Source organism: Mobula hypostoma, unplaced genomic scaffold (genome assembly GCF_963921235.1).
Source record: "Mobula hypostoma unplaced genomic scaffold, sMobHyp1.1 scaffold_83, whole genome shotgun sequence".
Lineage (NCBI taxonomy): Eukaryota > Metazoa > Chordata > Chondrichthyes > Myliobatiformes > Myliobatidae > Mobula > Mobula hypostoma.
This window is the reverse complement of record NW_026948186.1, coordinates 128787-153808: the sequence shown is the minus strand read 5'-3', so window position 1 is coordinate 153808 and position 25022 is coordinate 128787. Positions and strand designations below refer to the sequence as shown.

The following is a 25022-nucleotide window of genomic DNA, read 5'->3' as shown; positions in this document are numbered from 1 at the left end:
AGGGGAGGGAGGGGTGACGGAGACCGGGAGGGAGGGGGTGAGGGAGACGGGGAGGGGTGTAGGGGTGGGAGGGGTGACGGAGACGGGGAGGGGTGTAGGGGAGGGAGGGGGTGACGGAGACGGGGAGGGGTCTGGGGGAGGGAGGGGGTGACGGAGACGGGGAGGGGTGTAGGGGAGGGAGGGGGTGACGGAGACGGGGAGGGGTGTAGGGGAGGGAGGGGTTCGGAGACGGGGAGGGGTGTAGGGGAGGGAGGGGTGACGGAGACGGGGAGGGGTGTAGGGGAGGGAGGGGTGACGGAGACGGGGAGGGGTGTAAGGGAGGGAGGGAGTGACGGAGACGGGGAGGGGTTTAGGGGAGAGAGGGGGTGACGGAGACGGGGAGGGAGGGGGTGAGGGAGACGGGGAGGGGTGTAGGGGTGGGAGGGGTGACGGAGACGGGGAGGGGTGTAGGGGAGGGAGGGGTGACGGAGACGGGGAGGGAGGGGGTGAGGGAGACGGGGAGGGGTGTAGGGGTGGGAGGGGTGACGGAGACGGGGAGGGGTGTAGGGGAGGGAGGGGGTGACGGAGACGGGGAGGGGTGTAGGGGAGGGAGGGGGTGACAGAGACGGGGAGGGGTGTAGGGGAGGGAGGGGGTGACGGAGACGGGGAGGGGTGTAGGGGAGGGAGGGGATGACGGAGACGGGGAGGGGTGTAGGGGAGGGAGGGGGTGACGGAGACGGGAGGGGCGTAGGGGAGGGAGGGGTTGACGGAGACGGAGAGGGGTGTAGGGGAGGGAGGAGGTGACGGAGACGGGGAGGGGTGTAGGGGAGGGAGGGGCGACGGGGACGGGGAGGGGTGTAGGGGAGGGAGGGGGTGACGGAGACGGGGAGGGGTGTAGGTGAGGGAGGGGGTGACGGAGACGGGGAGGGGTGTAGGGGAGGGAGGGGTGACGGAGACGGGGAGCGGTGTAGGGGAGGGAGGGGGTGACGGAGACGGGGAGGGGTGTAGGTGAGGGAGGGGCGACGGGGACGGGGAGGGGTGTAGGGGAGGGAGGGGGTGACGGAGACGGGGAGGGGTGTAGGGGAGGGAGGGGGTGACAGAGACGGGGAGGGGAGTAGGGGAGGGAGGGGGTGACGGAAACGGGGAGGGCTGTCGGAGACGGAGAGGGGCGTAGGGGAGGAAGGGGGTGACGGAGACGGGGAGGGGTGTAGGTGAGGGAGGGGGTGACGGAGACGGGGAGGGGTATAGGGGAGGGAGGGGTGACGGAGACGGAGAGGGGTGTAGGGGAGGGAGGGGGTGACGGAGACGGGGAGGGGTGTAGGTGAGGGAGGGGCGACGGGGACGGGGAGGGGTGTAGGGGAGGGAGGGGGTGACGGAGACGGGGAGGGGTGTAGGGGAGGGAGGGGGTGACGGAGACGGGGAGGGGTGTAGGGGAGGGAGGGGGTGACGGAGACGGGGAGGGGTGTAGGGGAGGGAGGGGGTGACGGAGACGGGGAGGGGTGTAGGGGAGGGAGGGTGTGACGGAGACGGGAGGGGCGTAGGGGAGGGAGGGGTTGACGGAGACGGAGAGGGGTGTAGGGGTGGGAGGGGGTGACGGAGACGGGGAGGGGTGGGAGGGGAGGGAGGGGGTGACGAAGACGGGGAGGGGTGTAGGGGAGGGAGGGGTGACGGAGACGGGGAGGGGTGTAGGGGAGGGAGGGGGTGACAGAGACGGGGAGGGGTGTAGGGGAGGGAGGGGGTGACGGAGACGGGGAGGGGTGTAGGGGAGGGAGGGAGTGACGGAGACGGGGAGGGGTGTAGGGGAGGGAGGGGGTGATGGAGACGGGGAGGGGTGTAGGGGAGAGAGGGGGTGACGGAGACGGGGAGGGGTGTAGGGGAGGGAGGGGGTGACGGAGACGGGGAGGGGTGTAGGGGAGGGAGGGGCGACGGGGACGGGGAGGGGTGTAGGGGAGGGAGGGGGTGACGGAGACGGGGAGGGGTGTAGGGGAGGGAGGGGGTGACGGAGACGGGGAGGGGTGTAGGGGAGGGAGGGGGTGACGGAAACGGGGAGGGGTGTAGGGGAGGGAGGGGTGACGGAGACGGGGAGGGGTGTAGGGGAGGGAGGGGGTGACGGAGACGGGGAGGGGTGTAGGGGAGGGAGGGGGTGACAGAGACGGGGAGGGGTGTAGGGGAGGGAGAGGGTGACGGAGACGGGGAGGGGTGTAGGGGAGGGAGGGGGTGACAGAGACGGGGAGGGGAGTAGGGGAGGGAGGGGGTGACGGAAACGGGGAGGGCTGTCGGAGACGGAGAGGGGTGTAGGGGAGGGAGGGGGTGACGGAGACGGGGAGGGGTGTAGGGGAGGGAGGGGTGACGGAGACGGGGAGGGGTGTAGGGGAGGGAGGGGGTGACGGAGACGGGGAGGGGTGTAGGTGAGGGAGGGGCGACGGGGACGGGGAGGGGTGTAGGGGAGGGAGGGGGTGACGGAGACGGGGAGGGGTGTAGGTGAGGGAGGGGGTGACGGAGACGGGGAGGGGTGTAGGGGAGGGAGGGGTGACGGAGACGGGGAGGGGTGTAGGGGAGGGAGGGGGTGACGGAGACGGGGAGGGGTGTAGGGGAGGAGAGGGGGTGACGGAGACGGGAAGGGGTGTAGGGGAGGGAGGGGTGACGGAGACGGGGAGGGGTGTAGGGGTGGGAGGGGGTGACGGAGACGGGGAGGGGTGGGAGGGGAGGGAGGGGGTGACGGAGACGGGGAGGGGTGACGGAGACGGGGAGGGGTGTAGGGGAGGGAGGGGGTGACAGAGACGGGGAGGGGTGTAGGGGAGGGAGGGGGTGACGGAGACGGGGAGGGGTGTAGGGGAGGGAGGGGATGACGGAGACGGGGAGGGGTGTAGGGGAGGGAGGGGATGACGGAGACGGGGAGGGGTGTAGGGGAGGGAGGGGGTGACGGAGACGGGAGGGCCGTAGGGGAGGGAGGGGTTGACGGAGACGGAGAGGGGTGTAGGGGTGGGAGGGGGTGACGGAGACGGGGAGGGGTGGGAGGGGAGGGAGGGGGTGACGGAGACGGGGAGGGGTGTAGGGGAGGGAGGGGGTGACAGAGACGGGGAGGGGTGTAGGGGAGGGAGGGGGTGACGGAGACGGGGAGGGGTGTAGGGGAGGGAGGGGATGACGGAGACGGGGAGGGGTGTAGGGGAGGGAGGGGGTGATGGAGACGGGGAGGGGTGTAAGGGAGGGAGGGAGTGACGGAGACGGGGAGGGGTGTAGGGGAGGGAGGGGGTGACGGAGACGGGGAGGGAGGGGGTGAGGGAGACAGGGAGGGGGTGACGGAGACGGGGAGGGGTGTAGGGGAGGGAGGGGGTGACGGAGACGGGGAGGGGAGTAGAGGAGGGAGGGGATGACGGAGACTGGGAGGGGTGTAGGGGTGGGAGGGGTGACGGAGACGGGGAGGGGTGTAGGGGAGGGAGGGGTGACGGAGACGGGGAGGAGTATAGGGGAGGGAGGGGTGACGGAGACGGGGAGGGGTGTAGGGGAGGGTGGGAGTGACGGAGACGGGGAGGGGTGTAGGGGAGGGAGGGGCGACGGGGACGGGGAGGGGTGTAGGGGAGGGAGGGGCGACGGAGACGGGGAGGGGTGTAGGGGAGGGAGGGGCGACGGGGACGGGGAGGGGTGTAGGGGAGGGAGAGGGTGACGGAGACGGGGAGGGGTGTAGGGGAGGGAGGGGGTGACAGAGACGGGGAGGGGAGTAGGGGAGGGAGGGGGTGACGGAAACGGGGAGGGCTGTCGGAGACGGAGAGGGGTGTAGGGGAGGGAGGGGGTGACGGAGACGGGGAGGGGTGTAGGGGAGGGAGGGGTGACGGAGACGGGGAGGGGTGTAGGGGAGGGAGGGGGTGACGGAGACGGGGAGGGGTGTAGGTGAGGGAGGGGCGACGGGGACGGGGAGGGGTGTAGGGGAGGGAGGGGGTGACGGAGACGGGGAGGGGTGTAGGTGAGGGAGGGGGTGACGGAGACGGGGAGGGGTGTAGGGGAGGGAGGGGTGACGGAGACGGGGAGGGGTGTAGGGGAGGGAGGGGGTGACGGAGACGGGGAGGGGTGTAGGGGAGAGAGGGGGTGACGGAGACGGGAAGGGGTGTAGGGGAGGGAGGGGTGACGGAGACGGGGAGGGGTGTAGGGGTGGGAGGGGGTGACGGAGACGGGGAGGGGTGGGAGGGGAGGGAGGGGGTGACGGAGACGGGGAGGGGTGACGGAGACGGGGAGGGGTGTAGGGGAGGGAGGGGGTGACAGAGACGGGGAGGGGTGTAGGGGAGGGAGGGGGTGACGGAGACGGGGAGGGGTGTAGGGGAGGGAGGGGATGACGGAGACGGGGAGGGGTGTAGGGGAGGGAGGGGATGACGGAGACGGGGAGGGGTGTAGGGGAGGGAGGGGGTGACGGAGACGGGAGGGCCGTAGGGGAGGGAGGGGTTGACGGAGACGGAGAGGGGTGTAGGGGTGGGAGGGGGTGACGGAGACGGGGAGGGGTGGGAGGGGAGGGAGGGGGTGACGGAGACGGGGAGGGGTGTAGGGGAGGGAGGGGGTGACAGAGACGGGGAGGGGTGTAGGGGAGGGAGGGGGTGACGGAGACGGGGAGGGGTGTAGGGGAGGGAGGGGATGACGGAGACGGGGAGGGGTGTAGGGGAGGGAGGGGGTGATGGAGACGGGGAGGGGTGTAAGGGAGGGAGGGAGTGACGGAGACGGGGAGGGGTGTAGGGGAGGGAGGGGGTGACGGAGACGGGGAGGGAGGGGGTGAGGGAGACAGGGAGGGGGTGACGGAGACGGGGAGGGGTGTAGGGGAGGGAGGGGGTGACGGAGACGGGGAGGGGAGTAGAGGAGGGAGGGGATGACGGAGACTGGGAGGGGTGTAGGGGTGGGAGGGGTGACAGAGACAGGGAGGAGTGTAGGGGAGGGACGGGTGACAGAGACAGGGAGGAGTGTAGGGGAGGGAGGGGTGACGGAGACGGGGAGGGGTGTAGGGGAGGGTGGGAGTGACGGAGACGGGGAGGGGTGTAGGGGAGGGAGGGGCGACGGGGACGAGGAGGGGTGTAGGGGAGGGAGGGGCGACGGAGACGGGGAGGGGTGTAGGGGAGGGAGGGGCGACGGGGACGGGGAGGGGTGTAGGGGAGGGAGGGGGTGACGGAGACGGGGAGGGGTGTAGGGGAGGGAGGGGGTGACGGAGACGGGGAGGGGTGTAGGGGAGGGAGGGTGTGACGGAGACGGGAGGGGCGTAGGGGAGGGAGGGGTTGACGGAGACGGGGAGGGGTGTAGGGGGGGGAGGGGGTGAGGGAGACGGGGAGGGGTGGTAGGGAGGGGAGGGGGTGAGGGAGACGGGGAGGGGTGTAGGGGAGGGAGGGGTTGACGGAGACGGGGAGGGATGTAGGGGTGGGAGGGGGTGACGGAGACGTGGAGGGGTGGGAGGGGAGGGAGGGGGTGACAGAGACGTGGAGGGGTGTAGGGGAGGGAGAGGGTGACAGAGACGGGGAGGGGAGTAGGGGAGGGAGTGGGTGACGGAAACGGGGAGGGCTGTCGGAGACGGAGAGGGGTGTAGGGGAGGAAGGGGGTGAGGGAGACGGGGAGGGGAGTAGGGGAGGGAGGGGGTGACAGAAACGGGGAGGGGTGTAGGGGAGGGAGGGGGTGACGGAGACGGGGGAGGGGTGTAAGGGAGGGAGGGAGTGACGGAGACGGGGAGGGGTGTAGGGGAGGGAGGGGGTGACGGAGACGGGGAGGGAGGGGGTGAGGGAGACGGGGAGAGGTGTAGGGGTGGGAGGGGTGACGGAGACGGGGAGGGGTGTAGGGGAGGGAGGGGTGACGGAGACCGGGAGGGAGGGGGTGAGGGAGACGGGGAGGGGTGTAGGGGTGGGAGGGGTGACGGAGACGGGGAGGGGTGTAGGGGAGGGAGGGGGTGACGGAGACGGGGAGGGGTCTGGGGGAGGGAGGGGGTGACGGAGACGGGGAGGGGTGTAGGGGAGGGAGGGGGTGACGGAGACGGGGAGGGGTGTAGGGGAGGGAGGGGTGACGGAGACGGGGAGGGGTGTAGGGGAGGGAGGGGTGACGGAGACGGGGAGGGGTGTAGGGGAGGGAGGGGTGACGGAGACGGGGAGGGGTGTAAGGGAGGGAGGGAGTGACGGAGACGGGGAGGGGTTTAGGGGAGAGAGGGGGTGACGGAGACGGGGAGGGAGGGGGTGAGGGAGACGGGGAGGGGTGTAGGGGTGGGAGGGGTGACGGAGACGGGGAGGGGTGTAGGGGAGGGAGGGGTGACGGAGACGGGGAGGGAGGGGGTGAGGGAGACGGGGAGGGGTGTAGGGGTGGGAGGGGTGACGGAGACGGGGAGGGGTGTAGGGGAGGGAGGGGGTGACGGAGACGGGGAGGGAGGGGGTGACAGAGACGGGGAGGGGTGTAGGGGAGGGAGGGGGTGACGGAGACGGGGAGGGGTGTAGGGGAGGGAGGGGATGACGGAGACGGGGAGGGGTGTAGGGGAGGGAGGAGGTGACGGAGACGGGAGGGGCGTAGGGGAGGGAGGGGTTGACGGAGACGGAGAGGGGTGTAGGGGTGGGAGGGGGTGACGGAGACGGGGAGGGGTGGGAGGGGAGGGAGGGGGTGAGGGAGACGGGGAGGGGTGTAGGGGAGGGAGGGGTTGACGGAGACGGGGAGGGGTGTAGGGGTGGGAGGGGGTGACGGAGACGGGGAGGGGTGGGAGGGGAGGGAGGGGGTGTCGGAGACGGGGAGGGGTGTAGGGGAGGGAGGTGTGACGGAGACGGGGAGGGGTGTAGGGGAGGGAGGGGGTGACAGAGACGGGGAGGGGAGTAGGGGAGGGAGTGGGTGACGGAAACGGGGAGGGCTGTCGGAGACGGAGAGGGGTGTAGGGGAGGAAGGGGGTGACGGAGACGGGGAGGGGAGTAGGGGAGGGAGGGGGTGACGGAAACGGGGAGGGGTGTAGGGGAGGGAGGGGGTGACGGAGACGGGGGAGGGTTGTAAGGGAGGGAGGGAGTGACGGAGACGGGGAGGGGTGTAGGGGAGGGAGGGGGTGACGGAGACGGGGAGGGAGGGGGTGAGGGAGACGGGGAGAGGTGTAGGGGTGGGAGGGGTGACGGAGACGGGGAGGGGTGTAGGAGAGGGAGGGGTGACGGAGACCGGGAGGGAGGGGGTGAGGGAGACGGGGAGGGGTGTAGGGGAGGGAGGGGTGACGGAGACGGGGAGGGGTGTAGGCGAGGGAGGGGGTGACGGAGACAGGGAGGGGTCTGGGGGAGGGAGGGGGTGACGAAGACGGGGAGGGGTGTAGGGGAGGGAGGGGGTGACGGAGACAGGGAGGGGTGTGGGGGAGGGAGGGGGTGACGGAGACGGGGAGGGGTGTAGGGGAGGGAGGGGTGACGGAGACGGGGAGGGGTGTAGGGGAGGGAGGGGTGACGGAGACGGGGAGGGGTGTAAGGGAGGGAGGGAGTGACGGAGACGGGGAGGGGTGTAGGGGAGGGAGGGGGTGACGGAGACGGGGAGGGAGGGGGTGAGGGAGACGGGGAGGGGTGTAGGGGTGGGAGGGGTGACGGAGACGGGGAGGGAGGGGGTGAGGGAGACGGGGAGGGGTGTGGGGGTGGGAGGGGTGACGGAGACGGGGAGGGGTGTAGGGGAGGGAGGGGGTGACGGAGACGGGGAGGGGTGTAGGGGAGGGAGGGGGTGACAGAGACGGGGAGGGGTGTAGGGGAGGGAGGGGGTGACGGAGACGGGGAGGGGTGTAGGGGAGGGAGGGGGTGACGGAGACGGGGAGGGGTGTAGGGGAGGGAGGGGGTGACGGAGACGGGAGGGGCGTAGGGGAGGGAGGGGTTGACGGAGACGGAGAGGGGTGTAGGGGTGGGAGGGGGTGACGGAGACGGGGAGGGGTGGGAGGGGAGGGAGGGGGTGACGGAGACGGGGAGGGGTGACGGAGACGGGGAGGGGTGTAGGGGAGGGAGGGGGTGACGGAGACGGGGAGGGGTGTAGGGGAGGGAGGGGGTGACGGAGACGGGGAGGGGTGTAGGGGAGGGAGGGGATGACGGAGACGGGGAGGGGTGTAGGGGAGGGAGGGGGTGACGGAGACGGGGAGGGGTGTAAGGGAGGGAGGGAGTGACGGAGACGGGGAGGGGTGTAGGGGAGGGAGGGGGTGACGGAGACGGGGAGGGAGGGGGTGAGGGAGACGGGGAGGGGAGTAGGGGAGGGAGGGGATGACGGAGACTGGGAGGTGTGTAGGGGTGGGAGGGGTGACGGAGACGGGGAGGGGTGTAGGGGAGGGTGGGAGTGACGGAGACGGGGAGGGGTGTAGGGGAGGGAGGGGCGACGGGGACGGGGAGGGGTGTAGGGGAGGGAGGGGCGACGGGGACGGGGAGGGGTGTAGGGGAGGGAGGGGGTGACGGAGACGGGGAGGGGTGTAGGGGAGGGAGGGGGTGACGGAGACGGGAGGGGCGTAGGGGAGGGAGGGGTTGACGGAGACGGGGAGGGGTGTAGGGGTGGGAGGGGGTGACGGAGACGGGGAGGGGTGGGAGGGGAGGGAGGGGGTGACGGAGACGGGGAGGGGTGTAGGGGAGGGAGTGGTGACGGAGACGGGGAGGGGTGTAGGGGAGGGAGGGGGTTACAGAGACGGGGAGGGGAGTAGGGGAGGGAGGGGGTGACGGAAACGGGGAGGGCTGTCGGAGACGGAGAGGGGTGTAGGGGAGGAAGGGGGTGACGGAGACGGGGAGGGGAGTAGGGGAGGGAGGGGGTGACGGAAACGGGGAGGGGTGTAGGGGAGGGAGGGGGTGACGGAGACGGGGGAGGGGTGTAAGGGAGGGAGGGAGTGACGGAGACGGGGAGGGGTGTAGGGGAGGGAGGGGGTGACGGAGACGGGGAGGGAGGGGGTGAGGGAGACGGGGAGAGGTGTAGGGGTGGGAGGGGTGACGGAGACGGGGAGGGGTGTAGGGGAGGGAGGGGTGACGGAGACCGGGAGGGAGGGGGTGAGGGAGAAGGGGAGGGGTGTAGGGGTGGGAGGGGTGACGGAGACGGGGAGGGGTGTAGGGGAGGGAGGGGGTGACGGAGACGGGGAGGGGTCTGGGGGAGGGAGGGGGTGACGAAGACGGGGAGGGGTGTAGGGGAGGGAGGGGGTGACGGAGACGGGGAGGGGTGTAGGGGAGGGAGGGGGTGACGGAGACGGGGAGGGGTGTAGGGGAGGGAGGGGTGACGGAGACGGGGAGGGGTGTAGGGGAGGGAGGGGTGACGGAGACGGGGAGGGGTGTAAGGGAGGGAGGGAGTGACGGAGACGGGGAGGGAGGGGGTGAGGGAGACGGGGAGGGGTGTAGGGGTGGGAGGGGTGACGGAGACGGGGAGGGGTGTAGGGGAGGGAGGGGTGACGGAGACGGGGAGGGAGGGGGTGAGGGAGACGGGGAGGGGTGTAGGGGTGGGAGGGGTGACGGAGACGGGGAGGGGTGTAGGGGAGGGAGGGGGTGACGGAGACGGGGAGGGGTGAAGGGGAGGGAGGGAGTGACGGAAACGGGGAGGGTTGTAGGGGAGGGAGGGGGGACGGAGACTGGGAGGGGTGTAGGGGAGGGAGGGGTTGACGGAGACGGGGAGGGGCGGAGGGGAAGGAGGGGGGGACGGAGACTGGGAGGGGTGTAGGGGAGGGAGGGGGTGACGCGGAGGGGTGTAGGGGAGGGAGGGGTTGACGGAGACGGGGAGGAGTGTAGTGGAGGGACGGGTGTCGGAGACGGGGAGGGGTGTCGGGGAGGGAGGGGGTGACGGAAACGGGGAGTGGTGTAGAGGAGGGAGGGGGTGACGGAGACGGGGAGGGGTGTAGTGGAGGGAGGGACGGGGTGACGGAGACGGGGAGGGGTGTAGGGGCAGGTGGGGATGGCAGAGTCAGGGAGGGGTGTAGCGGAGGGAGGGGGTGACGGAGACGGGGAGGGGCGTAGGGGAGGGAGGGGGTGACGGAGACAGGGAGGGGCATAGGGGAGGGAGGGGGTGACAGAGACGGGGAGGGCTGTCGGGGAGGGAGGGGGTGACGGTGATGGGGAGGTTTGTAGGGGAGGGAGGGGTTGACGGAGATGGGGGTGGGGTAGATCTGTTCACTGACCGGTGTCTCTCGGTCCCTCTCTCTCAGGGGGAGATCTGTACACTGACCGGTGTCTCTCGGTCCCTCTCTCTCAGGGGGAGATCTGTACACTGACCGGTGTCTCTCAGTCCCTCTCTCTCGGGGGGAGATCTGTACACTGACCGGTGTCTCTCAGACCCTCTCTCTCGGGGGGAGATCTGTACACTGACCGGTGTCTCTCAGACCCTCTCTCTCAGGGGGAGATCTGTACACTGACCGGTGTCTCTCGGTCCCTCTCTCTCGGGGGGAGATCTGTACACTGACCGGTGTCTCTCGGTCCCTCTCTCTCGGGGGGAGATCTGTGCACTGACCGGTGTCGCTCGGTCCCTCTCTCTCGGGGGGAGATCTGTTCACTGACCGGTGTCGCTCGGTCCCTCTCTCTCGGGGGGAGATCTGTACACTGACCGGTGTCTCTCGGTCCCTCTCTCTCAGGGGGAGATCTGTACACTGACCGGTGTCTCTCAGTCCCTCTCTCTCAGGGGGAGATCTGTACACTGACCGGTGTCTCTCAGTCCCTCTCTCTCAGGGGGAGATCTGTACACTGACCGGTGTCTCTCGGTCCCTCTCTCTCAGTGGGAGATCTGTACACTGACCGGTGTCTCTCAGACCCTCTCTCTCGGGGGGAGATCTGTACACTGACCGGTGTCTCTCGGTCCCTCTCTCTCGGGGGGAGATCTGTACACTGACCGGTGTCTCTCAGTCCCTCTCTCTCAGGGGGAGATCTGTACACTGACCGGTGTCTCTCAGTCCCTCTCTCTCAGGGGGAGATCTGTACACTGACCGGTGTCTCTCGGTCCCTCTCTCTCGGGGGGAGATCTGTACACTGACCGGTGTCTCTCGGTCCCTCTCTCTCGGGGGGAGATCTGTACACTGACCGGTGTCTCTCGGTCCCTCTCTCTCGGGGGGAGATCTGTACACTGACCGATGTCTCTCGGTCCCTCTCTCTCAGGGGGAGATCTGTACACTGACCGGTGTCTCTCAGTCCCTCTCTCTCAGGGGGAGATCTGTACACTGACCGGTGTCTCTCGGTCCCTCTCTCTCAGGGGGAGATCTGTACACTGACCGGTGTCTCTCAGTCCCTCTCTCTCAGGGGGAGATCTGTACACTGACCGGTGTCTCGCAGTCCCTCTCTCTCAGGGGGAGATCTGTACACTGACCGGTGTCTCTCGGTCCCTCTCTCTCGGGGGGAGATCTGTACACTGACCGGTGTCTCTCAGTCCCTCTCTCTCAGGGGGGATCTGTACACTGACTGGTGTCTCTCAGTCCCTCTCTCTCAGGGGGAGATCTGTACACTGACCGGTGTCTCTCAGTCCCTCTCTCTCAGGGGGAGATCAGTACACTGACCGGTGTCTCTCGGTCCCTCTCTCTCGGGGGGAGATCTGTACACTGACCGGTGTCTCTCAGGGGGAGATCTGTACACTGACCGGTGTCTCTCAGTCCCTCTCTCTCAGAGGGAGATCTGTACACTGACCGGTGTCTCTCGGTCCCTCTCTCTCGGGGGGAGATCTGTGCACTGACCGGTGTCGCTCGGTCGCTCTCTCTCGGGGGGAGATCTGCACACTGACCGGTGTCTCTCGGTCCCTCTCTCTCGGGGGGAGATCTGTGCACTGACCGGTGTCTCTCGGTCCCTCTCTCTCAGGGGGAGATCTGCACACTGACCGGTGTCTCTCAGTCGCTCTCTCTCAGAGGGAGATCTGTACACTGACCGGTGTCTCTCGGTCCCTCTCTCTCGGGGGGAGATCTGTGCACTGACCGGTGTCGCTCGGTCGCTCTCTCTCGGGGGGAGATCTGTTCACTGACCGGTGTCGCTCGGTCCCTCTCTCTCCGGGGGAGATCTGTACACTGACCGGTGTCTCTCGGTCCCTCTCTCTCGGGGGGAGATCTGTACACTGACCGGTGTCTCTCAGTCCCTCTCTCTCAGGGGGAGATCTGTACACTGACCGGTGTCTCTCAGTCCCTCTCTCTCGGGGGGAGATCTGTACACTGACCGGTGTCTCTCGGTCCCTCTCTCTCAGTGGGAGATCTGTACACTGACCGGTGTCTCTCGGTCCCTCTCTCTCGGGGGGAGATCTGTGCACTGACCGGTGTCTCTCGGTCCCTCTCTCTCGGGGGGAGATCTGTACACTGACCGGTGTCTCTCAGTCCCTCTCTCTCAGGGGGAGATCTGTACACTGACCGGTGTCTCTCAGTCCCTCTCTCTCAGTGGGAGATCTGTACACTGATCGGTGTCTCTCGGTCCCTCTCTCTCAGTGGGAGATCTGTACACTGACCGGTGTCTCTCGGTCCGTCTCTCTCGGGGGGAGATCTGTGCACTGACTGGTGTCGCTCGGTCCCTCTCTCTCGGGGGGAGATCTGTACACTGACCGGTGTCTCTCGGTCCCTCTCTCTCGGGGGGAGATCTGTACACTGACCGATGTCTCTCGGTCCCTCTCTCTCGGGTGAGATCTGTACACTGACCGGTGTCTCTCAGTCCCTCTCTCTCAGGGGGATATCTGTACACTGACCGGTGTCTCTCGGTCCCTCTCTCTCAGGGGGAGAACTGTACACTGACCGGTGTCTCTCGGTCCCTCTCTCTCAGGGGGAGATCTGTACACTGACCGGTGTCTCTCAGTCCCTCTCTCTCAGGGGGAGATCTGTACACTGACCGGTGTCTCTCAGTCCCTCTCTCTCGGGGGGAGATCTGTACACTGACCGATGTCTCGCAGTCCCTCTCTCTCAGGGGGAGATCTGTACACTGACCGGTGTCTCTCAGTCCCTCTCTCTCAGGGGGAGATCTGTACACTGACCGGTGTCTCTCAGTCCCTCTCTCTCAGGGGGAGATCTGTACACTGACCGGTGTCGCTCGGTCCCTCTCTCTCAGGGGGATATCTGTACACTGACCGGTGTCTCTCAGTCCCTCTCTCTCAGGGGGGATCTGTACACTGACTGGTGTCTCTCAGTCCCTCTCTCTCAGGGGGAGATCTGTACACTGACCGGTGTCTCTCAGTCCCTCTCTCTCAGGGGGAGATCTGTACACTGACCGGTGTCTCTCAGTCCCTCTCTCTCAGGGGGAGATCTGTACACTGACCGGTGTCTCTCGGTCCCTCTCTCTCGGGGGGAGATCTGTACACTGACCGGTGTCTCTCAGTCCCTCTCTCTCAGGGGGAGATCTGTACACTGACCGGTGTCTCTCAGTCCCTCTCTCTCAGGGGGAGATCTGTACACTGACTGGTGTCTCTCAGTCCCTCTCTCTCAGGGGGAGATCTGTACACTGAATGGTGTCTCTCAGTCCCTCTCTCTCGGGGGGAGATCTGTACACTGACCGGTGTCTCTCAGTCCCTCTCTCTCGGGGGGAGATCTGTACACTGACCGGTGTCTCTCAGTCCCTCTCTCTCAGGGGGAGATCTGTACACTGACCGGTGTCTCTCGGTCCCTCTCTCTCGGGGGGAGATCTGTGCACTGACCGGTGTCTCACAGGGGGAGATCTGTACACTGACCGGTGTCTCTCAGTCCCTCTCTCTCAGGGGGAGATCAGTACACTGACCGGTGTCTCTCGGTCCCTCTCTCTCAGGGGGAGATCAGTACACTGACCGGTGTAACTGTCCCCTGTACAAAGACTTCTCCGGTTTAAAAACTCCCCCACCCAGAAATTCCTTCATCGTTTGTCAATAAGTTAGTAAAGTTTCGGAGTAAAGTGAGTCCACGGACGGAAGATTGGTTTGTGTGATGTGCCGGGCGGTGTTCACGATCTTCTGCAGCTTCTTCCGGTCTTGGACAGGACAACTTCCATACCAGGTTGTGATGCACCCTAGGAGAATGCTTTCTACGGTGCATCTATAAAAATTAGTGAGGGTTTTACAGGACAGGCCAAATTTCTTTAGCTTTCTCAGGAAGTAAAGGCACTGGTGGGCCTTCTTGGCAGTGAACTCTGCTTGGTTGGACCAAGTCAGGTCATTTGTGATACTGACCCCGAGGAACTTAAAGCTTTTGACCTGTTCCACTTGCGCACCACCGATGTAAATTGGGGAGTGCGGTCCGCTCTTCCTCCTGAAGTCAACAACCAATTCCCACAGGGTCCTTTAAGAGACTTTTGGACAGGTACATGGAGTTTAGAAAAATAGAGGGCTATGGGTAAGCCTCGTAATTTCTAAGGTAGGGACATGTTCGGCACAACTTTGTGGGCCGAAGGGCCTGTATTGTGCTGTGGGTTTTCTACGTTTCTATATGCTGGTGAGTTGCTTTCTTTCCTTTTCAATATTTCTATTAATTTCTACAGAGGAGAGTGCAGAGTCCAAGAAAGTACATATTATAAAACAAAAGAAAAAAATGTGTAATAATACCAGATGCATCATATTGAAACCACATTGACGAACTCCTCACCCTGTACTCGTAGAGATTAGATTAATTCGTAGGCGTGATTTTAAACCTGATCTTCGTTCTGGACGGCCCCCTGCCCTTCATCCACCCGCCGGGACGCTCCCTGCTGTCGGCTCTCCTCTCCCGTCGGGAGAGACCGTCCCACCGGGCTCCGGGACGGCTCCTGACTGGCGGCTTGAAGAACGCCCGCGCTGAACCGCTCGCAGCGCGCTGGAGGAACCCAGCAGGTCGGGCAGCAGCCGTGGAAACGAGCGGTCGACGTTTCGGGCCGGACTAGTGGGGTACCGCAAGGCTCAGTGCTGGGACCCCAGTTGTTTACAATATATATTAATGACTTGGATGAGGGAATTAAATGCAGCATCTCCAAGTTTGCGGATGACACGAAGCTGGGTAGCAGTGTTAGCTGTGAGGAGGATGCTAAGAGGATGCAGGGTGACTTGGATAGGTTGGGTGAGTGGGCAAATTCATGGCAGATGCAGTTTAATGTGGATAAATGTGAGGTTATCCACTTTGGTGGCAAAAATAGGAAAACAGATTATTATCTGAATGGTGGCCGATTAGGAAAAGGGGAGGTGCAACGAGACCTGGGTGTCATTATACACCAGTCATTGAAAGTGGGCATGCAGGTACAGCAGGCGGTGAAAAAGGCGAATGGTATGCTGGCATTTATAGCAAGAGGATTCGAGTACAGGAGCAGGGAGGTACTACTGCAGTTGTACAAGGCCTTGGTGAGACCACACCTGGAGTATTGTGTGCAGTTTTGGTCCCCTAATCTGAGGAAAGACATCTTTGCCATAGAGGGGGTACAAAGAAGGTTCACCAGATTGATTCCTGGGATGGCAGGTCTTTCATATGATGAAAGACTGGATCGGCCAGGCTTGTACTCGTTGGAATTTAGAAGATTGAGGGGGGATCTGATTGAAACGAATAAAATCCTAAAGGGATTGGACAGGCTAGATGCAGGAAGATTGTTCCCGATGTTGGGGAAGTCCAGAACGAGGGGTCACAGTTTGAGGATAAAGGGGAAGCCTTTTAGGACCGAGATGAGGAAAAACTTCTTCACACAGAGAGTGGCGAGTCTGTGGAATTCTCTGCCACAGGAAACAGTTGAGGCCAGTTCGTTGGCGATATTTAAGAGGGAGTTAGATATGGCCCTTGTGGCTAAAGGGATCAGGGGGTATGGAGGGAAGGCTGGTACAGGGTTCTGAGTTGGATGATCAGCCATGATCATACTGAATGGCGGGGCAGGCTCGAAGGGCCGAATGGCCTACTCCTGCACCTATTTTCTATGGAGCCCTGACGGACGTTTCCACGGGTGCTGCCTGCGACCTGCTGGGTTCCTCCAGCGCGTCGCGAGTGTTGCTTTGACCCCACATCCCCGCCTCTCCAGGGAAAGACAATCCCAGGATACTTGGCCGGAATTAGAACAGCAAGGACGTAATGCTGAGGCTTCAGGAGGCCGGTGGTTAGGCCTTACGTGGGGCAGTTTCAGACCAGAAAGAGGCCGTTCGGCCCGTCGGGTCTGCTCCACCGTTTCATCACAGCCCATCCAGTTCCGCTCTCAGTCAGCAATCTCCCGCCTCCTCCCCGTACCCCTCCATCCCCTGACCGGTCAGGAATCCGTCAGCCTCTTCCCTCAATGGACTCGACTCCAGCAGCCGCCTGTGGCAAAGAATTGCACTACAGGAAACATCCTCTCCACATCCACTCTATCTGTGTCCTCTGGTCCTAGACTCCCCCCACCATAGGAAACATCCTCTCCACATCCACTCTATCTGTGTCCTCTGGTCCTAGACTCCCCGACTACAGGAAACATCCTCTCCACATCCACTCTATCTGTGTCCTCTGGTCCTAGACTCCCCCACTACAGGAAACATCCTCTCCACATCCACTCTATCTGTGTCCTCTGGTCCTAGACTCCCCCCACCATAGGAAACATCCTCTCCACATCCACTCTATCTGTGTCCTCTGGTCCTAGACTCCCCGACTACAGGAAACATCCTCTCCACATCCACTCTATCTGTGTCCTCTGGTCCTGGACTCCCCCCACCATAGGAAACATCCTCTCCACATCCACTCTATCTGTGTCCTCTGGTCCTAGACTCCCCGACTACAGGAAACATCCTCTCCACATCCACTCTATCTGTGTCCTCTGGTCCTAGACTCCCCGACTACAGGAAACATCCTCTCCACATCCACTCTATCTGTGTCCTCTGGTCCTAGACTCCCTGACTACAGGAAACATCCTCTCCACATCCACTCTATCTGTGTCCTCTGGTCCTAGACTCCCCCCACCATAGGAAACATCCTCTCCACATCCACTCTATCTGTGTCCTCTGGTCCGAGACTCCCCCACTGCAGGAAACATCCTCTCCACATCCACTCTATCTGTGTCCTCTGGTCCTAGACTCCCCCACTGCAGGAAACATCCTCTCCACATCCACTCTATCTGTGTCCTCTGGTCCTAGACTCCCTGACTACAGGAAACATCCTCTCCACATCCACTCTATCTGTGTCCTCTGGTCCTAGACTCCCCCCACCATAGGAAACATCCTCTCCACATCCACTCTATCTGTGTCCTCTGGTCCTAGACTCCCCCACTGCAGGAAACATCCTCTCCACATCCACTCTATCTGTGTCCTCTGGTCCTAGACTCCCCCACTGCAGGAAACATCCTCTCCACATCCACTCTATCTGTGTCCTCTGGTCCTAGACTCCCTGACTACAGGAAACATCCTCTCCACATCCACTCTATCTGTGTCCTCTGGTCCTAGACTCCCCCACCATAGGAAACATCCTCTCCACATCCACTCTATCTGTGTCCTCTGGTCCGAGACTCCCCTACTAGAACCCTCTCCAAGTTCAGCATATCCTTTCAAAGAAAAGAGGCCCAAAACTGCTCACGATACTCCAAGTGAGGCCTCATCACCTCCTGCTTCTGATACTAAATTTCTCCCCCTCGCACCCGTCTCCCCTCCTCTCCCTCCCTTTCATCCGTTCCCCCGCTGCCCCATCCTTTCTGACTTCCTACACATACCCTTCCGCACTGTCACCCCAAGTCCTCGTTTTCCTCCTCCCTCATCACTCCCTCCCTCCCTCTCATCGTCCTTGTACTCCTCTCTTCCAGCCTTACCTCCCCGCTCCCTCTCCCCACTATCACTGCCCTCCGTCTCCTCCTACCTTTCCCTCTCCCCTTCCACTCCCTTACCTTCCTACCTCTGCCTCTCCCCTCCGCTTCGTACCCCTCCCTTCCACTCCATACCCCCCTCCTCCTCCACTCCCTACCTTCCTTTTATCACCCTCCCCCAGCCACCTCCACCTCCCCTATTTCTCCCTCACTCTCTTCCCCTCCACCCACTCCCCTTCCTCTTTTTCTCCTCCCCACTCCAGAAAGGAAAGCATGTGCATCCCCGCTTTAAGGGCATTTCGGGGTGCGCCTCGGAAATTGCCGCTTTAAGGGAGGCGGAGTGTGGGGAGGGAGGATGAGATGGGAGCCGCCGCCGCATCCCGGATCTGACGTCGTCAGCGGGGCGGAAACGCCTGCCGCCTGTCCGTGGCTGGTCGGGGGCGGAAGGAGGGCGGGTGGGACGGAAGTGATGGCCGATGCGGGGCGGAAGTGATGCGGAGCGGGGCGGAAGCGGCGGTGGCGGCGGCTGCGGCGGGTCCGGGCCCGGGGATGCGGTGCGTGGTGACCGGGGGCAACGTGACCGGTGAGCAGCGGCGGCCCTCGACCCGGTGCCCCTCGCCACTCCTGACCGCCGGCCTGGCCACCCCCCCCTTCTCCGCGGTGCCAACCTTTCTCACCCCCTAACCCCGCTCTCGACCCCTGACCCCTCCCCCAACCCTCTCGATAACCCCTGACCCCTCCCTCAACCCTCTCGCTGACCCCTGACCCATTGCACTATCCCCCCCCAGCCGTCCTTGCCGACCCCTGACCCTCCGTCGACCCCGAACATCCCTCCTGACCCCAGGAGTGACCTTTTGAACCCCTCCCCTGACCCATGGCCCTTGTCCTGACCCTTCTTCTGACCTCTGGTCCGTGTACTGACCCCTGAATTGACCTTTCGCCCTTGGGGCTGACCCCTGACCCCTCAACGGACCTGCTGACCCCCGGAACTGGCTTTTGAACCGATTTCTGATCCCTTAACCCTAACTTAAACAACAACCCCCCCCAACCTCACATCCCCTGACCCCGTGACCCCATCCCTAACCCCTGACCACTTCCAAACCCCTGCTCGGTGCATTTACAGCGGAGGTTGATTAGTCGGGGCGTCAAAGGTAGGAGAGTGGGGTCGAGAGGGATAGTCAATCGACCATGGGGGGAACGGTGAATGGCTGAATTCTGCTCCGATGTCTCACGGCCGACCCTCTTCCTTCACAGTACTCGCGAGGGCGATTCACGCCTTGGCCAGGGTTGGCGATGAGTGTTACCTTGAGGCTTTCCCGGAGGGGGTGAGTGGCCTTTCTTCTCCTGGAAATGTTCAACTGCGTTTGGCTGGGTTAAACCCCCCCCCCCCACTGATCTACGTCTCACTTTGTCCCACGGGGTGAAAACCTAGGTGGGTCAGCTGTTAAGTTTGCAGATGATACGAAGTGTTGCCGTGTTTTGAGAGGAAACATGTCACCTTCGGCCCGAGCAGCGGCCCGTGGAGTCGAATTCCACAGATTCACCATTCTCTGGATAAAGAAATTCCTCCACATCTCCATTCTAAATGGACAGCACTCTATTCTGAGGCTGTGCCCTCTGGTCCGGGACTCCCCCACTACAGGAAACATCCTCTCCACATCCACTCTATCTGTGTCCTCTGGTCCGAGACTCCCCCACTACAGGAAACATCCTCTCCACATCCACTCTATCTTTGTCCTCTGGTCCGAGACTCCCCCCACTACAGGAAACATCCTCTCCACATCCACTCTATCTGTGTCCTCTGGTCCTAGACTCCCCCACTATAGGAAACATCCTCTCCACATCCACTCTATCTGTGTCCTCTGGTCCTAGACTCCCCCCACTACAGGAAACATCCTCTCCACATCCACTCTATCTGTGTCCTCTGGTCCTAGACTCCCCCCACTACAGGAAACATCCTCTCCACATCCACTCTATCTGTGTCCTCTGGTCCTAGACTCCCCCACTACAGGAAACATCCTCTCCACATCCACTCTATCTGTGTCCTCTGGTCCCAGACTCCCCCACGATCGGAAAAATCCTCTCCACATCCACTCTATCTGTGTCCTCTGGTCTGAGACTCCCCCACTATAGGAAACATCCTCTCCACATCCACTCTATCTGTGTCCTCTGGTCTGAGACTCCCCCACTACAGGAAACATCCTCTCCACATTCGAGCGTTTGAAGAATTGCGGGGTGGGGGGGTCTTCTTAAAACCTATCGAACATTGAAATGTCTAGACAGAGTGGATGTGGAGAGGATGTTTCCTATGGTGGGGGAGTCTAGGACCAGAGGACACAGATAGAGTGGATGTGGAGAGGATGTTTCCTATGGTGGGGGAGTCTAGGACCAGAGGACACAGATAGAGTGGATGTGGAGAGGATGTTTCCTATGGTGGGGGAGTCTAGGACCAGAGGACAGAGATAGACTGGATGTGGAAAGGATGGTTCCTGTAGAGGGGGAGTTTCAGACCAGAGGACACAGATAGAGTGGATGTGGAGAGGATGTTTCCTATGGTGGGGGAGTCTAGGACCAGAGGACACAGATAGAGTGGATGTGGAAAGGATGTTTCCTGCAGTGGGGGAGTCTAAGACCAGAGGACACAGATAGAGTGGATGTGGAGAGGATGTTTCCTATAGTGAGGGAGTCTAGGACCAGAGGACACAGATAGAGTGGATGTGGAGAGGATGTTTCCTGTATTGGGGGAGTCTAGGACCAGAGGACACAGATAGAGTGGATGTGGAGAGGATGTTTCCTGTAGTGGGGGAGTCTAGGACCAGAGGACACGGATAGAGTGGATGTGGAGAGGATGTTTCCTATAATGGGGGAGTCTAGGACCAGAGGACACAGATAGAGTGGATGTGGAGAGGATGTTTCCTATAGTGGGGGAGTCTAAGACCAGAGGACACAGATAGAGTGGATGTGGAGAGGATGTTTCCTGTATTGGGGGAGTCTAGGACCAGAGGACACAGATAGAGTGGATGTGGAGAGGATGTTTCCTATAGTGAGGGAGTCTAGGACCAGAGGACACAGATAGAGTGGATGTGGAGAGGATGTTTCCTGTATTGGGGGAGTCTAGGACCAGAGGACACAGATAGAGTGGATGTGGAGAGGATGTTTCCTGTAGTGGGGGAGTCTAGGACCAGAGGACACGGATAGAGTGGATGTGGAGAGGATGTTTCCTATAATGGGGGAGTCTAGGACCAGAGGACACAGATAGAGTGGATGTGGAGAGGATGTTTCCTGTATTGGGGGAATCTAGGACCAGAGGACACAGATAGAGTGGATGTGGAGAGGATGTTTCCTATAGTGGGGGAGTCTAGGACCAGAGGACACTGATAGAGTGGATGTGGAGAGGATGTTTCCTATGGTTAGGAGTCTAGGACCAGAGGACACAGATAGAGTGGATGTGGAGAGGATGTTTCCTGTAGTGGGGGAGTCCAGGACCAGAGGACACAGATAGAGTGGATGTGGAGAGGATGTTTCCTATAGTGGGGGAGTCTAAGACCAGAGGACACAGATAGAGTGGATGTGGAGAGGATGTTTCCTGTAGTGGGGGAGTCTAGGACCAGAGGACACTGATAAAGTGGATGTGGAGAGGATGTTTCCTATGGTTGGGAGTCTAGGACCAGAGGACACAGATAGAGTGGATGTGGAGAGGATGTTTCCTGTAGTGGGGAGTCTGGAATAGATGGAGGTTTTCGAATGGAGATGAGGAGGAATTTCTTTAGCTGGAGAGTGTTGAATCTGTGGAATTCATTGCCACAGGTAACTGTGGAGGCCGGGTCTTCGGTTATATTGAAGGCAGAGGTCGACAGATTCCTGACCGGTCGGGGCAGGAAGGGACACGGGGAGAGGGCGGGAGATTGGCGGGGGGGTGGCTCAGACGGGGAATGGATGAGCCGTGAGGAGATGACGGAGTGGACTCGATGGGCCGAATTGGATCTGGCCGGTTTACCGGCACCTCTCCCCCCACCCCCGCAGTCCCGTTGTGGGTACACGGACCCTCGGACCGGAAGGGACGTGACCCGGAGGTGTTTGGGCGGGGTGTGTGGGTGGGTGGAAGGCGGGGGGGGGTCGGGGGAGGGGCTTGGGGAACCAACGCTGATGGGTCTCTGCCCCCTTCCCCCCTCCCACAGCTCGCCCTGCGGACCGTCAACCCCTCACGCTCGGCCTACGCCTCCTTCCTGCTCGGCCCGCTCTTCTTCCAGAAATACGAGGAGGGCAGCTGCCGGGGCGCCCGCAAACTCGTCATGAAGGTGAGGGGAGTTCCCTTTTAACACAGAACGTAGAACAGTCCAGCACAGTACAGGCCCTTCGGCCCACAATGTTGTGTCGACCCTCAAACCCTGCCTCCCATATAACCCCCATCTTAAATTCCTCCATATACCTGTCCAGTAGTCTCTTAAACTTCACTAGTGTATCTGCCTCCACCACTGACTCAGGCAGTGCATTCCACGCACCAACCACTCTCTGAGTGAAAAACCTTCCTCCAATATCCCCCTTGAACTTCCCACCCCTTACCTTAAAGCCATGTCCTCTTGTATTGAGCAGTGGTGCCCTGGGGAAGAGGTGCTGGCTATCCACTATCTATTCCTTTTAATATCTTGTACACCTCTATCATGTCTCCTCTCATCCTCCTTCTCTCCAAAGAGTAAAGCCCTAGCTCCCTGAATCTCTGATCGTAATGCCTACTCTCTAAACCAGGCAGCATCCTGGTAAATCTCCTCTGTACCCTTTCCAATGCTTCCACATCCTTCCTATAGTGAGGTGACCAGAACTGGACACAGTACTCCAAGTGTGGCCTAACCAGAGTTTTATGGATCTGCATCATTACATCGCGACTCTTAAACTCTGTCCCTCGACTTATGAAAGCTAACACACCATAAGCTTTCTTAACTACCCTATCCACCTGTGAGGCAACTTTCAGGGATCTGTGGACATGTACCCCCAGATCCCTCTGCTCCTCCACACTACCAAGTATCCTGCCATTTACTTTGTACTCTGCCTTGGAGTTTGTCCTTCCAAAGTGTACCACCTCACACTCCTCTGGGTTGAACTCCATCCGCCACTTCTCAGCCCACTTCTGCATCCTATCAATGTCTCTCTGCAATCTTCGACAATCCCCTACACTGTCTACAACACCACCAACCTTTGTGTCGTCTGCAAACTTGCCAACCCACCCTTCTACCCCCACATCCAGGTCGTTAATAAAAATCACGAAAAGTAGAGGTCCCAGAACAGATCCTTGTGGGACACCACTAGTCACAATCCTCCAATCTGAATGTACTCCCTCCACCACCACCCTCTGCCTTCTGCAGGCAAGCCAATTCTGAATCCACCTGGCCAAACTTCCCCGGATCCCATGCCTTCTGACTTCCTGAATAAGCCTACCGTGTGGAACCTTGTCAAATGCCTTACTAAAATCCATATAGATCACATCCACTGCACTACCCTCATCTATATGCCTGGTCACCTCTTCAAAGAACTCTTATCAGGCTTGTTAGATACGATCTGCCCTTCTCAAAGCCATGCTGACTGTCCCTGATCAGACCATGATTCTCTAAATGCCCAGAGATCCTATCTCGTCCTCTCAACATTTGGTAGGTTTCAGCGAGATCCCAACGCATTCTTCCAAAATTCCAGTAAGTACACCCCAAAGCTGCCAAACGCTCCTCATTTGTTAACCCCGTCATTCCCGGAATCATCCTCGTGAACCTTCTTTGGGTTCTCTCCAATAACAACACACCCTTTCTGAGATACAGGGCCCAAAACTGTTGGCCATACTCCAAGTGCGGCCTGCCTGGTGTCTTACAAAGGCTCAGCATTATCTCCCTGCCTTTATATTCTATTCCCCTTGAAATAAATGTCAACTTTGGATCTGCCGTCTTCACCAGAGACTCGACCTGAGGATTAATCTTCTGGGAGTGAGTCGTCCCCAGTCTCTCTGCACCCCTGGTGTTTCAGGCCGTGTGAATATTTCCTCCTAAGGTCGAGGGCTGGTCGGCGCAGATGTAGAAGAAAATGAAGAGGGAAGATTCGGAGGGAGGGAGGGGGTGGGGAAGAGAGGTGAGGAAACACACGTAGGAAAGGACAGGAAAACACGATTGCACGCACTCACAGTTAGACACCTCACTGAAACCCATGTAGATGGGATCGAATGTTCCTAACCCCTTTCACCAGCTGCTTGAGAACACACACACACACACACTGACAGAGACAGTCACACAGACACACACACACACACACACACACACACACACACACACACACACACAGACACACACACACACTGACAGAGACAGTCACACAGACACACACACACACACACACACACAGACACACACACACACTGACAGAGTCACACAGACACACACACACACACACACACACACACACACACACACAGACACACACACACACACACACACACGTACACACACACACACACACACACACACACACACACACTGACAGAGACAGTCACACAGACACACACACACACACACACACACGTACACACACACACTGACAGAGACAGACACACACACACACACACACACACACACACAGACACACGCACACACACTGACAAAGACAGTCACACAGACACACACACAGACACACACACACTGACAGAGACAGTCACACAGACACACACACACAGACACACACACACACATACACACACAGACACACATACACACACACACACACACACACAGACACACACACACACACACAGACACACACTGACAGAGACAGTCACACAGACACACACACACACACACACACAGACAGTCACACAGACACACGACACACAGACACTGGGACACACACACGGTCACACGGACACAGAGACACCCACACGGTCACACAGACACACAGAGACACACACACGGTCACACAGACAGAGACACACACACGGTCACACAGACGCACAGAGACACACACACGGTCACACAGACACAGTGAGACACACACACGGTCACACAGACACAGAGACACACACACGGTCACACAAACAGAGACACACACACGGTCACACAGACACACAGAGACACACACACGGTCACACAGACACAGTGAGACACACACACGGTCACACAGACACACAGAGACACACACAGTCACACAGACACAGTGAGACACACACACGGTCACACAGACACACAGAGACACACACGGTCACACAGACACAGTGAGACACACACGGTCACACAGACACACAGAGACACACACACGGTCACACAGACACAGTGAGACACACACACGGTCACACAGACACAGAGACACACACAGTCACACAGACACACAGAGACACACACGGTCACACAGACACAGTGAGACACACACACGGTCACACAGACACACAGAGACACACACAGTCACACAGACACAGAGACACACACACGGTCACACAGACAC

The 25022-nt window shown here is 61.5% G+C and overlaps 1 protein-coding gene across 3 annotated transcripts in view; it reads left to right on the top strand.

The window, feature by feature from the left end:
- The first annotated feature begins 18056 nt into the window (after window positions 1-18056).
- rad9a (RAD9 checkpoint clamp component A) overlaps window positions 18057-25022 on the top strand; it is a 58249-nt gene continuing 51283 nt past the window's right edge. For all 3 annotated transcript variants that reach the window (XM_063039387.1, XM_063039385.1, XM_063039386.1), the window contains exons 1-3: window positions 18057-18138; window positions 18810-18880; window positions 21734-21853. In XM_063039387.1, the coding sequence (XP_062895457.1) occupies window positions 18105-18138; window positions 18810-18880; window positions 21734-21853 (225 nt within the window). In that variant the 5' untranslated portion in view covers window positions 18057-18104. The remainder of the gene's footprint in view (window positions 18139-18809; window positions 18881-21733; window positions 21854-25022) is intronic.